The sequence below is a fragment of the Mobula birostris genome, chromosome 6 (genome assembly GCF_030028105.1).
Source record: "Mobula birostris isolate sMobBir1 chromosome 6, sMobBir1.hap1, whole genome shotgun sequence".
Lineage (NCBI taxonomy): Eukaryota > Metazoa > Chordata > Chondrichthyes > Myliobatiformes > Myliobatidae > Mobula > Mobula birostris.
The window spans coordinates 19,984,408-19,999,793 of record NC_092375.1 but is presented as its reverse complement, the minus strand read 5'-3'; the positions used below and the strand labels follow the sequence as shown (position 1 = coordinate 19,999,793).

The window sequence follows — 15,386 nt, the reverse complement described above, 5'->3', positions numbered from 1 at the left end:
TTGTGCTAATCTCATTTTTGCTATGTTTTGTATTCATGCATGTTCACGTATTAAATTCCTCCTTTTGTTCAGCCCATTGATCATCATTTCAGTTCTACTGAGTCACACTCCCGATGCCTGCTCTGCACCGATGCTAACAAGTGTTTGCTCAGTTCTGAATTTACAGCACCTGTAATCTTCCACCTTTTGTCAGAACCTCTAGAATCAGTGGATGTTTTTTTAAAAAAAGTGTTTTGTTTTCCTTCAAATGTTGTTATTGCTCTGCAGGAAAACATTGAGAGTGAAACTGCAAAGGACGAGGAGTCTGCTCAGCAAATGGTTGAGCCAGAAGACAATGTAGGAGAATCTCTCAAACCTGTAAATCTTTCTTTTTCTTGTGCCTTAGCCACTTCAGTTTTAATTATTAACTCGACAAAGTTAATTTGGCAATGATCAAGAATCGACATATGCCTAGCATTCTTTTAATAACTCTCATTCAACTTTATAACCTTCATTGCAGCTAATGAGCTAATTGAATTAGGACACCAAACACTAGTTTAGATGAAGAAAGTGAGGATAGGGTATTCCAACATTTTGGAATATTCTTTCCTCCGTTTTGGAGATAGCTCATCTCAAAGTAACAATACAGTACTATGCAAAAGTCTTAAGCCCATACATATTTAGCTAGGGTACCCCAGACTGTATTTACCAATGTGGAGTGGAGAGCAAGTTTATAATTGTGGCAGGAGCAAAGGATGTTGGGAATGGTGAGGATGGAGCACCATGGGAAGGGTGTGGGACAGGTGGCAGAGAAAGAGAGCCGGGGTGAGGTGGGGGGAGAATGATGCAGGTGTAGACGCACCCAGCCCTGAGACACCGGGCAAGGTCATTTGATTGCAAACAATTGGTTTATTGATTATTATGGAATGTCTCTCTGCTGCTTCTCTCTTGTCCTTTTCTCCCAACCATGATTCTCCTTTCTCTGCCTCCTTCCCACACTGAGTCCACAGCAGAGACCTACAGGAACGAGTTTATCATCACTCACATGTCATGAAATTTGTTTAGTTTTTGCAGCAGCAGTACACAGCAATACATAAAATTACTACAGTACTGTGCAAAAGTCTTGGGAGCCCTAGCTAATATCTGTACAGAACTGCATTTCCAGTAATCATGGTACATAACTCCTAGATGTACGTAATACAGTATAGGAAATTATAGGCCAGTTAGTCTGACCTCAGTGGTTGGGAAGATATTGAAGTCAATTGTTAAGGGTGAGGTCTCAGGGTACTTGGAGGCACATGATAAAATAGGCTGTAATCAGCACGGTTTCCCTGAGGGGAAAATCATGCTTGACAAATCTATTGGAAATCTTTGAGGAAATAACAGGCAGGATAGACGAAGGAGAATTTGTGAATGTTGTGTACTTTGTCAGAAGGCCTTTGACAAAGTGCCACACATGAGGCTACTTAACAAGATAAGTGGGAACAAAGGGAGCCTTTTCTATTTGGCTCTGGGTGACTAGTGGTGTTCCGCAGTGGTAGGTGTTGGGGCCAATTCTTTTTAAGCTTTATGTCAGTGATTTGGGTGATGGAACTGATGGCTTTGTGGCCAAGTTTGCCAACGATATGAAGAAAGGTGGAGGGGCAGGTAGTCGTGAGGAGGCAGCAAGGCTGCAGTAGGACTTAGACAAATTAGGAGAAGAGGCAAATAAGTGGTAGATGGAATATAGTTTTGGGAACTGTACGATCATGCACTTTGGTAAAAGTGCATAAGTTATTTTCTAAACAAGAAGAAAATTTTAAAAATCAAAGGTACAAGGGGACTTGGGAATCCTTGCAGTATTCCCTGAAGCAGGTGTTCCCAACCTTTTTATGCCATGGACCCCTACCATTATCAGAGGGATCCATAGACTCCAGGTTCGGAACACTGCCCTAAAGGTTAACTTGCAGGTTGAATTGATGACGAGGAAACAAACAAATGTTAACGTTCATTTTGAAAGGACTAGAATATAAAAGGAAAGATGTAATGCTAAGGCTTTATAAAGCAGTGGTCATACTTGGAGTTTTTTGAGCAATTTTGGGCACTTTATCTTGGAGACTTTGGAGAGGCTTCAGAGGAGGTTCGGGAGAATGATTCTTGGAATGAAAGGGTTATTGTATGACGAGCGTTTGAATTCCATAAATTCTCCACACCATTCTCTGGCTAAAGAAATTCCTCCTCTTCTCTGTTCTAAAAGGACACCCCTCCATTCTGAGGCTGTGTTCTCTGGTGTTAGACTCCTCCACCATAGGAAACATCTTCTCCGTATTTACTCTATTGAGGCTTTTCAACATTGGATCGATTTCAATGAGGTCACCCCTCATTCTTCTGAATTCCATTGAGAAGAGGCCCAGAGTTATAAACGCTCTTCTTATGATGAGCCTTTAAATCCCGGAATTATTTTCATGAGCTCTCTCCAATGTCAGCACATTTTTCTTGAATAAGGGGCCCAAAACTGCTCTCAATGCTTTAAGTGACTTGTTTGCTTCAAGGCCTCACCAGTGACTTACAAAGCCTCAACATTATGAACAGTGTCAGACTGTTTCTGCATGTAGACTTGGGCTGCATCACCTGAGGCGTTTTCAACTGGTTGAAGTTGAGGATTTTGGGGAACAGAATCAGTTCTAGGCACATATGGAGGTAGAAGCTTGGAACTTCTCAGTAAAGTGTTTGAGGTTGGTAGTTTTTGAACCTTTCCGAGATTTGCTTCTCTTGGCAAATGATGGATGGAAAAGGGAATGGCGGAAATGCAGATTTATGTAACAAATCAGCTATTTCAATAGGCTTGTGGGACTAATGGCCAGGTACTGTTCATATGCTACTATCGTTTGTCTTGTTCACTCTGAAGATGTTTATTCAACCTTATCTCCCAAATAAGCCTTGATTGTTGCATTTCCACACTGAAATTCATTTATCTGCAGACACGTTTACTAGGATGTAGTAAGAATAATGGAAGTGTTGTTAATGGGTACTTGATAGAACCATAGAACCATAGAAACTACAGCACAGAAACAGGCCCTTTGGCCCTTTTTGGCTGTGCCGAACCATTTTCTGCCTAGTCCCACTGACCTGCACAGGGACCATATCCCTCCATACACCTCCCATCCATGTATCTGTCCAATTTATTCTTAAATGTTCAAAAAGAACCCGCACTTACCATCTCGTCTGGCAGCTCATTCCATACTCCCACCACCCCTCTGTGTGAAGAAGCCCCCGCTAATGTTCCCTTTAAACTTTTCCCCCCTCACCCTTAACCCATGTCCTCTGGTTTTTTTTCTCCCCTTGCCTCAGTGGAAAAAGCCTGCTTGCATTCACTCTATCTATACCCATCATAATTTTATATACCTCTATCAAATCTCCCCTCATTCTTCTACGCTCCAGGGAACACTCTGTCAGGTCCCCGGGATTTATCCACTTTAATTTTCCTCAAGACAGCAAGCACCTCCTCCTTTTCAATCTGTACAGTTTCCATGGTCTCGCTACTTGATTCCCTCAATTTCATAGATTTCATGCCAGCTTCCTTAGTAAATACAGACGCAAAAGACCTATTTAAGATCTCCCCCATTTCCTTTGGTTCCGCACAAAGCCGACCACTCTGATCTTTATCCCTTACAATCCTTTTGCTCTTAATATACTTGTAAAAGCTGTTTGGATTATCCTTCACTTTGACTGCCAAGGCAACCTCATGTCTTTTTGCCCTCCTGATTTCTTTAAGTATTTTCTTGCACTTCTCATACTCCTCAAGCACCTGATTTACCCCCTGTTTGATGCTTGGCTTGAACTCCAGCCAAGGAATGTTCTGTGTTTTAAGACTTTCAATCACAGTTGCTGAAGTCAGTGTTTAAGTCGTCATTTGCAGTGGGCTGTATATAGGTGCTTGTGATATTGAGATTTGTTTGCTATGTCATTTTTTTAAAACAGTATTTTTACATTCTGTTACTTTGACAAAATTTAGATGAACTCTCCACCATTTTCATCATGAGTAACACTGTTTCCATTATCCTTGTGTTAATCTTGAGTTTTCATCTTTGAACTAATCATTTACTTAGATACATTCTGGCAAAAAGGCCATTAATGATATTGCATTAAAGATTAATGCCTTCCATTTTACTTTATCCTTTCCAATTTCTTTCACTAAGGAGTCAACTCCTGAAGGCGAATTGGTGGAAAAAGAGGTACTGATCTATAAAGCATGTGCTATAGTACTTGTGCAATAGCAGCATGCCTGTGTAGAACACTTTCCAGTGGTTTGGAGAGAGAGTAAAAAGGAGGTGGTACTGGGACTCTTCGGAAAGATGACTGTAAAGTTAGCCTTTAAGGGTGGTGGGATCAGAAAGACTGAGGGTGTGTATTGAAGTCCCAAGCAAACAAACAATAATAGAGAGATGGGAAGTGCAGACTGCGATGATTAGAGGACCAAAGGATAAGGAAATGGCTAAAGGGGTTTGGAGAATCAAAACCTTGTCTGAAAGAGCGAAGATTTTATTGTTGGGCAAAGTGAGCAGGTTAATGATAAGAAAGATGAAAGGTGCAGGACATTACAAACAAATAGGTTAGATTATTAGTAGAGAAATGAGATGGTGAGGATATTATAGGAGTGAATACTGTTGTGAGTCACCTCATGACTGGTCAGAAACGAGGACAGAATTGTGGCCTAGGAGTCTGGATTTATGGGAGGTGGGTGGATGGGAAATTCACTTCATGACTGGTCAGAAACGAGGACAGAATTGTGGTCAAGGAGTCTGGATTTATGGGAGGTGGGTGGATGGGAAATTCACTTCATGACTGGTCAGAAACGAGGACAGAAGTATGGCCAAGGAGTCTGGATTTATGGGAGGTGGGTTGAGGGGAAATCTCCACCTGATGCTTTGATCTTCCTGATCTGTTGGAAATTTTCACTCATCCTGAAATAATATCACTTACGCGAAGTGGAAGTATGTAGATTGTACACTGTTCTGTATTCTTATGTAATAATTCAGGATACTGTGTGGGTGGGAAGGAGTTGGTATCCTCTACACTCTTTTTACTTTTAATTATCTTAAATCTGTGCTTCCTAACTATTAATTTAACTGCATTAGGAAATGGGTATTTTATCAAAACCTTGCAAAACATATTGTTTAATCCCCTGGTGGTCACCTTCCAAAAGAAAAGTTCAGTTTACTTTCATTTTAAATTTCCAGATTTGGACAAGATCTCTACTCTACTTGCATGTTTTCATACCTTTCTCAATCTGTAATCCAATGACTGGGACACCCAATAGTACTGTAGTTGGAGCCTAACTATTTATATGCAATTCTGTGTTTGTATCCCAGCTTTTGTATTTTGTGGAGATTTTTTTTTAACATGTCCCCTAGTGTAGATAGGGGGAATATGAATCTCTTGATCTCTCAGGATCCTACCATTTTCTGCTTATTTTTTTTCTCTCCTTACTGAATTCTGTAGTTTGACCAGTTCACGACAGGAAATACCTAAACAAGGTCTTATAAGGAATATTGGCATTTAAACAGTATATGCTTGTGACCAATAGTAAACAATGGAAATAGCAATGATGCTCTTAAAATTTGATGCAACTTAGTATGTGCTCACCTACATGAGTGCATCTCCCATTTCTTTTCACTGCCTCAGACATTTTTCCATGATTTTATGATCAGATGAAATGGAACAGCTGGTCACACAGGTTTGGCCCAATAGTCTGTTAACATTGTGAGCTAATTTCATGTTTGCAATAATTGAGCTGGTTAAAGGAAATGTAATAGGGAAGTACTTTCAATACAAACCATTCGCTGGGAGGGAAATTTGGGAGAGCTTTTTTCTTCAACTCTAATTTACTTAATGAGATTGTGCATAGTGGAACCTCCCTCACCTTTTTATATTGTCTCCCCTTACACTCAGTACTGAGGTGGAGCTGCACCCTGAAATATTGGTCATCCCTTTGTCTCCACTGATGCTACCTGACCTGTAGACTTCCTCCAGCAGCTTGTTTTCTTGACCTAGATTACAAAGTTCTCTACTCCGTGCACCTGAATGACCATAGTGTCTTCTCTGTTCTCTCTTCACTCTTCCCCCATTCCACCACACTCACCATTATTCATGAAGTCCACCTTAAAATTTAATGTCTTGAGTAATGTCTGGATATATGCTAACTTAGAAAATCCATTAAGGTAGCAAAAAAGTAAACCAATTAGGTATTGGCCATAGACAAAGTTGTTGTGTGTGATAGAACTCTTATGCAGTTGCATACTTGATTGTTCCTGGTTTTGTCTCTAACTTGATTCTGTTAATTTTACTAGGACAAGGAAGAAGAGGAACCAGTTTCAGAGGTTCGACCAATAGATCTGGAGTGCCAAGACACCATTACATTAAAAATTAACACATCCTCATGTTAACAATTTTTGTTTTCAAGCATGCCGTCATCTTGAATTTGAGTTCATTGTGCAAATGGTTTGGAGTTCCTATTAGATTTAGACACATCACATTCCTCATTTTTTTTTTCACCCTCACCATCATAGCTAACTAAAACATCTAACCTTATTGATTTCTATTTAATCAGATATTTATTCCATTTTAATTTCTCCTTTAGAATGAAGAAGAGCAGCCTGTAACTGAGGTAGATGATTTGTTATCTCATCTTATCATCTCATTAATCTTTCTTGCCATCTCATTAATCATTGTTGTTTACATTTCAGTATTTCACATGTAATCTGGTTTTGTTTGAATCCGGATAGTCTAATTCCAGATAAAATTATTGGCATATAATATGGTTTAAATTTTTGGAGTTGTATCCAGAATTTAAGTGGCTCTTTCAAGTTACAAATAAATTGTGTGTTTTAGCCTAGTTCAGACTAGTGCTCAACTCTTGGGTGTGAAAGTCTTCTGTAATGTCATAGTGAAATGTCTCTTGGTTGGATGTGGGGGAAAAATTGGCTGTTAAGATTCAGACCTGCTCTGGTCTAGTCAAGTTTGGGTTGCATTTTTGTTTTATTCCAAGCAGACCTATAGTGTATTCTCCACAAAGAGCACTGCTGGGCTTTGACCCTTTAGATGAATAATATTGCAACAGACCTTGGTGGACAAAATTCCTATATCTGTTCAAAATATCACACAGTTTTGCACAAGAATATTTTCAATTTCCAAGATTGGTAGCTTTCTTTTCAGTATAATTTCATCCACCACTCCCCCGTCATTATTATTGTATTGAATTATTTCATGATTATTTTATGGAGTATTTTCTGGTGTGATTTTAAGTTGTTTTTCCTCTCTTGTTTTTTTTTTTCTGTGTCTCGCTCATTTTTCCCCCTCCCCTCCCTCCATACGTTTCAGGAGGAGGAAGATGAAGAACCAGTGACTGAGGTAGTTTTGAGTCTTTCAACTTGAGCTTGGCAATGACATACATAAAATGTATTTAAATACATTTTAAGTATGCAACTTGATTGCACATTTACACAATGGATATTAAATGACTAATGGACAAGTATAAATTTCAATAACTGAAGTGGTCTGTGTGCATTTAGAGACACCCTTGCATTCTTTGAATTTTAGAATGCATTTTATTTTTTTTTGTAATTTATTTTTTATTGAATTTTATCATCAAACATTTCCATAAGATGTATTTCAGATACTGTGCATATATATCATATTTGTCACAAATCTCCACATAATACTTATCTGAGGTATAAACTAATGTTTAAGTGTATGGCAGTGTCATCATAAAGTATTGAAATTTAACTTAAAGAATATTGTATAATTTTTGCCATACATCCTAAGTGAGAGTGACATGAATGGTGTTGGTGACCATATTTTCTTTTGGTTACTGGTGTTTATGTTCCAGGAAATTTAATGTAGTCGTTTATTTTGTTATTTCTTGATTAGGATGAAGCGGATGAATCTTAAAACAATGTTTTTGCTTTTGTATGATTTCCTCTGCAAGGGTTTAAGGTAACGCGAAACATGACTGCCTAAATCAAATATTCTGATTTTTAAAAAAGATGCAAAACAGTTAACATGCCTGTTCAGGATGCTGATATTGGGCCTGAAACCTAATTAGCTTCAGTGAGTAATGTATCTCTAACTCTAATGTAACTAGCCATCTGAATATGTATTTTGTGCTTTGCAGTTGACTAATCTCTGAAACATTCTGCATTTCAAGAAGTTCAAATGCATTTGAAAACTGTATTGTGGATGAACTTGCTGCTTGTTATGCCTGCTTGTGTTCAGGCAGCAATGAAGGTCTTACATCTACATCCCTACATCCTTGGCCACTCAGATGTCAAAGGATCCCTCATTGCTGTTTCTGGAACAATCTTGTTTTATCAGTCAGTGTTGTTAGCCCTGAGCTTTACCCCAAACCTGGAGGACCAGTGAACCACTCTAGTCTGGCCTCTATCCTTTGACTTGTTTGGTAAGGATGACCTGACCAAGAGCCAAAGCATAAAGCCCTGACCCCAGCAATACAGTTCTCTGGGTCATTGAGGGACACAAGATCGTGGTCCTCTTGGAGGAACTTGGCTGAACTATTTGCAGTAGATTGCATCATATGACAAGATTAGCTCCGCTCGAAGTATGTGTTGGGAACTAATGCATGCACATGTTTGGCTGTGTTCCTCATATGATTTTGACATTTGAAGTATCTAATTTTTAAAGCATTGAAGTTGGAGCTTTTATAGTGTTACACTTGCATATCATATAACATCTGTAGCTCAGAATTTACTGCAACTCTTTGCAAAGAGCATTGTACTTTTCCTTTCCAAGACTTCAATGTAATAGCCTCCAGGTAAAGCATTTTGTAAACATTGGTTTGCATCAACTCCATTAGCCTAATGATAGTGAAGCAATGACTACTGATTTGTGGCTAATGACTCTTGCCTTTCAGGTTAATTTTCAATCCATTATTTATTATCTTAAGGGATTTGCAGATTTTACTTTACTGTGTAATATTGTTTCTGCATTTAATCTCAGTTTTAAGTTGTGATACACTGGGGATGTAATATTTTGAGCTTTTTGTGTGAAGTGTAAAATCTCATGAAATGCTTTGCATACTTGATACATTAATTCAGAATTCAAGACTGTGTAGAATGTATTACACTTGTAGTAAATGTGATGATACCAAAATAATAAATTGTCTTGGAGTACGATATCCATTTGGACAATGTTCCTCCTTTTCCTTCCAGCATAGGCTCAAATATTAAGTTGATCATATTGGATACTTGTGTAGAGCAATCCAAAAAAAAAGTAAGTTTGGTCGGATGCTCTCAACTCTAAGATTTGCATCTCAATCTTGCTAGGAGAATTCACTAAAAGATTTGAACGGATGTAGAGGGAATTGGTTTCAGAAAACAGCAATATTGATTTCTGCACTTGAGTGGTGTTGTGTTTAATTAAACAACTATTTTCATTGTTTCTCATTTTTAGGAAGCCGAAGCTCTTGCAGAACAGCAACAAGTGTAGGAACTTGAACCAGGAACATTGGACCACCCATGGTAATCTCAGAAAAACATTGGCGCTGCCCAAAAAAGTTCTTCATTTCAACGCGTGAATTTCAACAGAGGCATAGCTTTCGAACCTCCACTCCCTTTCGCAAACGCTGAGCCTCAACCAAACTAGCCCCTCCGTTTTGTAGATGATTTAGATTCAGTGGACTTTTTAGATGCAAAACTAAGTTTTTGGAAGTTAATGCAAGCAGTCTGATTTTCTAAGGCATGGTTAAGCTCTGCTTCTGTTTCTGGAAATTTCTTCCTTGGAAATGCCAATTAGAGCCTTAAATCAAAGCTTTCCTCAAAAAAAAATACTGCCAATTATTGCAAAATTTTGCATCATCTTAATTTTGCCGAGTTGCCTATTTTCCCCTCTTTTTATCTGCCAGTGTTCCTTTCACTGAAATCAGTTGCTGTGAATGTTGGAGAGTAATTACTGATAAATGATGCAATGAATTTTTTTTATATAAAATTGTCTGTCATGATTTATTTTAATTTTGCACTTAACATAATTTACATTCATCCCCAAATCTGACAATGCATGTTGATTCCAGTTCTACGTAGCAGATTTGTTTCTATCCTGAGGTATGCAGCCCGAAATTAGTTCTCCATTCTCAATTCTTACAGCTACACCTTTTCCAATTTCATGTTGGGGTCTATTTCAAGTAACTAAAATACTCAAAACTTCCTGAAGCAAAGTATGTATTCTTCACATTACAAAGCAATTTTAAAATTGTTAGGTTATGTAAAACTAAAATGCACAGTTAATTAGAAACAGTTCTCCTCCAGACACATGACTACTGACATGAATATTGGCAGGCAAATTTTAATAATATGTGCCTCATGGGTTTTTGCCCAATACTACACCTAACAATTGAAGCAGATAGATTGGTTGATTTATTTGTTTAACCCTGTTGCGTTCAATATTGAGGGAGAGTGCAGAGCACACCAGGAGGGCAAGCATGCAGGACATTCAACTGAACTTTATTGCTAACACTGCTTATACAATATGTGAAGTCCCCCATGTGGGAGCAGCTAACTGAGTGACATGGGATTAACCTATTAACTACCACAACAAACCCTAATTACAAATTCTAATGCTGTCTTGATAAGTATTAAATAATTTGGCATATATTGAGAATAATAACGAAGATAATTGTCGTTTGTATTGCCCCAAATTTTGCCTATTGAATATCAAGGGAGCTCTTGAGCGAAACAAGTTGAAAGGATATTTTCTGTAATTAGAGTAACTACTTGAAATGGCTTTTTGCTGTAGCTGAGGAGGAAGGACGGTAATTGGACCGACTAACTCCATTGGAAGCTGTAGTGGGTGGCAATGAGATGTCCCTGTGACACATCAGTGGGCAGTGGTCCCTGGCTGATGACCCTGCAGCTGACCTAAGGGCACTGCTAGAGCCACGGCAGGCAGCAATGCCAAGCAGGAAACAACATCTTTCTGTAAATCTCACTGGAAGTCGGGGAGAAAGCTAATATTCCAGATCTCTGAAAGTTTATTAATGCTTCAGGTTCCCTCCTTGCCTGGCATATTTCCAGCTTTTTCTGCTTTTCATTTCAGATTTCTCTTCCTTTTGCATTTGGGCAATGTTTCTGTGATATTTTTCACAATGACAAATGTCCCGGGAAAAAAAGAACGAACTTGATCTGATCATATTGCTGTTTGAATAATATTTAGTTAAAATGTGAGAGAACTAAGAATTAAATATAGTCTCCCTGATTCATAACCAAGAGTTTGATCAAGTTTAGAGCATTAATTAATTTGGGATGCCAATAAAAACTGCACGGTTATTAGAAATTGGTATATCATTCAATTGTAGAATGTGAGACAAAAGCTGAGTTAAGATGCCGCTAAACAGTGGCTCCTTTACTCATCAGAAACAGTTCCATTTCCATCTTTATTGGAAATACAGTCTCACACGTGGACACGGACAGAACCACTGGAACATTGAGGAACAGATATGCAGGCAGATTAAGGGAAGTTGTACAAACAATAGGGCTGTTATCATGTCACCTTCAACTTCCCTAATATAAACTGGGACCAACTTAGTGCAAGTGGTTCAGATGGGGCAGACTTAATTAGATGCATCCAGGAGGATTTCTTAAATCAATATATAGATAGTCCAACAAGAGAAGTGGCTGTACTGGACCTGGTGTGGGTAATGAGCCTGGCCTGGTGACCAACCTTTTAATGGGTGAACTGTTGTGGAACAGCATCCACAACTCAAGTTTTAAGATGGCTTTCGATGAGGATAAGCATGTACCTTGTGGGAGAGTATTAAATTGGAGCAGGGTAAATTATGAGAGCATTAGGCAGGAACTAGGGAGAGTTAATTGGGAAGTGCTGTTTTTGGGCAAGTCCACATCAGTCATGTGACAGGTGTTTAAAGACCAACTGCATAGTGACCAGGACAGGTATGGTCAGAAAGAAGGAAGGACAAGGAGAGAAAGGTAAGAGAACCTTGATTGATGAGAGAGGTGATGAATTTAGTCAAGAAGAAAAAGGGAAAAGTGTGTAAAGCTTAGGAAGCTGGGATCAAAGAGAGCCCTTGAGGATTATAAAGCCAGAAAGAAGCTCAAAGGAACTCAGAAAGCCAGGGGGAGGGGGCATTAAAAGTCCTTGGCAAGTAGGATTAAAGAGAATCTTAAGGCATTCTATACATATATTAAGAACAAGGGTAGGGCCACTTGAGGTTAAAGGGAGGTACATTTGCTTCGATGTGAAGGATGTGGGCAAGGTCCTTAATGAGTATGTTACAGTATTTACTAAGGAGAAGGAGGAAGAGGATAGGGAGATCAGTGCTTAGCATATTGAAATGCTAGGACATTTCGAAGTAAAGAAGGAGGTAGTGTTCAGTCTCTTAAACAGCATTAAGATGGATATGTCCCAGGTCCCAATGGAATATACCCCAAGATATTGAGAGAGATGAGAAGAGATTGCTGGGGCCTTGACCAAAATCTTGAGATCTTCTCTAGCCACAGGTGAGGTCCTGGAGGACTGAGTATCTAATCTTCCATTATTCAAGAAAGAAACCAGGGATAATCCTGTAAACTATAGACTGGTGAGTCTCATGTCAGTGACAGGAAAGTTATTGGAGGGGTGTATTAGGTATAGCACTTGTGAGCATTTGGAAAACCATGGCTTAATTAGGAAGAGCTAGCATGGCTTTATGCAGGGCAGTCTGTGTCTTACTAACGATTGGATTTTTTGACGAGGTGACAGTGGTGATTGATAGAGCTGTGGATGTTGTCTGCATGGATTTGAGTAAGACATTTGACAAGGTCCCTCATGGGAGGCTCAGCCGGAAGATTAATATGCATGGGATTCATGGTGAATTGGCCATTTGGATTCAGAACTGGCTTGCCCATAGAAGACAGTAGTGGTCGATTGGACTTGTTCTAGCTTGAGGTCATTGGTTTGTACTGGGATCTGTACTGGGACTTCTACTCCTTGTGATGTATATAAATGACCTGGATGATGATGTAGATAGCTGGGTTAGTAAGTTTGCAGATGATATGAAGTTTGGTGTTGTGGATGGCGTAGAGGACTGGCAAAGCATACAGTGGGATATGGATCAGTTGCAGATATGGGTGGAGAAACGGCAGATGGAGCTTAACCTGGCCAAATGTGAAGTGTTGCACTTTGGTAGGTCAAATGCAAAGAGACAGTACACTGTTAAGGCAAGATCCTTAACAGTGATGAGTGGAGGGATCTTGAGGTCCCACTTAGCTCCCTGAAAGTGCCTACACAGGCTGATAGGATGGTTTAGAAGGCATATGACTTGCTTTATTTATTGAAGTATTGAGTTCAAAAGTCAGGAAGTTATGTCACTGCATTATGAAACTCCAGTTGGGCTGCATCTGGAGTATTGCATGCATTTCTGGTCACCCTGTTACATGAAGGATGCTGAGACATTGGAGAAGGTGCAGAAGAGATTTACCAGGATGCTGCCTGGATTAGAGGGAATGTGCTATCATGAAAGGCTGCCTTGTTTTCTCTGGAGCAACAGAGGCTGAGGGGAGATCTGACAGAGTTTTATAAGATTGAGAGTCATGGATAGAGTATGCAGACAGTATCTTTTTCCCAGGATTGAAATGTCTGATACCAGAGTGCTTGCACTTAAGGTGAGAGGGAGTAATTTCAAACGAGGTGTGGGGGCAATTTTTTTTTAAACACACAAAGGTGGATGCTCAGAATGCAATGCCTTGGGTGGTGGTAGAGAAGAGACGTTTAGATAGGGACTTGAATGTGAGGAAAATGGGAGGATTTGGACATTGTGTTGGCAGAAGAGTCATTGAATTAATTTGTTTGTGGAGTGAAGGGACTATTCCTGTGCTGTACTCTGTTCTTGCAGTACAGATGCACAACTTCAGCATCTGAATTTTTACGTTTAATGGCAACTGGTAGTGCATAAATGAGGAATTAAATGAAAAGTCTACTGGAGGAACTCAGTGGGCAAGGCAGCATCTGTGGAGGTTGAGAGGTAGTGGATGTTTTAGAGTGAATCCAGCTTCAGAACCTGGGATCAGGGAATAAATGTTAGTTTTACTTTAATGTTAGTTTTATTTTAATGCCATAAGCTTCTCGTATCACTCCTCCCTCACCTCCTACAGGGCCCCCAATGGTTCTTCCGTGAGAGGCGACACCACCTCTATTGGGGTTCTCTATTGTATCTGGAGCTCTCAGGACGTTGATTTCTCCTTCCTGTAATTATTTTCTTTTCCCTTCCCCCTTCCTCCTTCCATTCCTCACTTGGCCTCTTACCTCTTCTTCTCACCTGCCTATCACCTTCCCCTGGTGCCTTCTTCCCTTTCTCACATGGTTCACTCTCCTATCAAACTCCTCCTCCTCCAATCCTTTACTTTTCCCATCAATTTGGCTTCATCTATCACCTTCCAGCTTGTCCTTCCCCTTTCCCCGCCCTTCTATTCTGGCTTCCTTCCTCCTTTCCAATCCTGTTGAAGGGTTCGGCCTGAAACGTTGACTGTTTATTCCTCTCCATAAATGCAGCCTGACCTGAGTTCCTCCAATACTTTCTGTGTGGTACAACAGATGTACAATTGTATGGCAGAGACTGCTCTTTGGTACACTGAGTAGAACAGCTTAACTGTTGTTGCTTGAACAACTCCCTGGTTCTATAATGTCAGACTTCTCACTCTTCCTGCAATTCAGAGCACCTCAAAACTGAATTATCTTTCACCAACTGTGTTCCTTCAATTTTAACCTTCCCACTTTCTGTGAATTACAATTGAGTCCATTCTCCTACTTAGAAATCTATCCACAAAGTAGCTTGCTGCACTAATATCTTTTGAAAGACTGCTTAAAGTTTATGTCTCCGTCTCCGTCTCCGTCTCCATCTCCATCTCCATCTCCGTCTCGAAGGACAATACGGTAGTTTTTCACAATCTGGGCGGAAGGTATGGAGGTCCTGAGATGCCCAGTCTTCAAGATCTGCCTCTTGGCCTCACCATTCTAGTCCAAAGGAAAGGTTATGAAGCAATACATTTGGCACTAACTTGGCTACAGGAGCTGCCAGAAGGATGTTTAGTGATGCTCAGCCACCTTAGGGGTTCCACTCTAGATATTCTGTCCAGGTTTTCTCCCATAGCCTTCACCTCTGCTGAGGCTGCTCACCATGCAGTGAGCCTATTTAGCCATAAATGGGGATCTGGCCACGAGCAGCAGGGCTTGATAATACTTCAGTAAGATCCATGTAAGCGGAACAAGCGCTACACATGCCCTTACACTTCCTCCCTCACCACCATCCAGGGCCCGAGACAGTCCTTCCAGGTGAGGTGACACTTCACCTGTGAGTCGGCTGGGGTGATATACTGCATCCGGTGCTCCCGATGTGGCCTTCTATATATTGGCGAGACCTGACG

At 40.0% G+C, this 15,386-nt stretch overlaps 1 protein-coding gene across 6 annotated transcripts in view; it reads left to right on the top strand.

The window, feature by feature from the left end:
- LOC140198840 (adapter SH3BGRL-like) overlaps positions 1-9,960 on the top strand; it is a 43,816-nt gene extending 33,856 nt beyond the window's left edge. For 2 of the 6 annotated variants that reach the window (XM_072259967.1, XM_072259964.1), the window contains 6 exons: positions 268-336; positions 4,158-4,193; positions 6,309-6,338; positions 6,599-6,625; positions 7,339-7,368; positions 9,427-9,960. In XM_072259967.1, the coding sequence (XP_072116068.1) occupies positions 268-336; positions 4,158-4,193; positions 6,309-6,338; positions 6,599-6,625; positions 7,339-7,368; positions 9,427-9,462 (228 nt within the window). In that variant the 3' untranslated portion in view covers positions 9,463-9,960. Of the gene's footprint in view, positions 1-267; positions 358-4,157; positions 4,194-6,308; positions 6,339-6,598; positions 6,626-7,338; positions 7,369-7,887; positions 7,954-9,426 lie in introns of all 6 variants that reach the window. The other 4 variants (XM_072259966.1, XM_072259962.1, XM_072259963.1 and 1 more) reach the window with 3 other exon arrangements.
- The last annotated feature ends 5,426 nt before the right edge of the window (positions 9,961-15,386 follow it).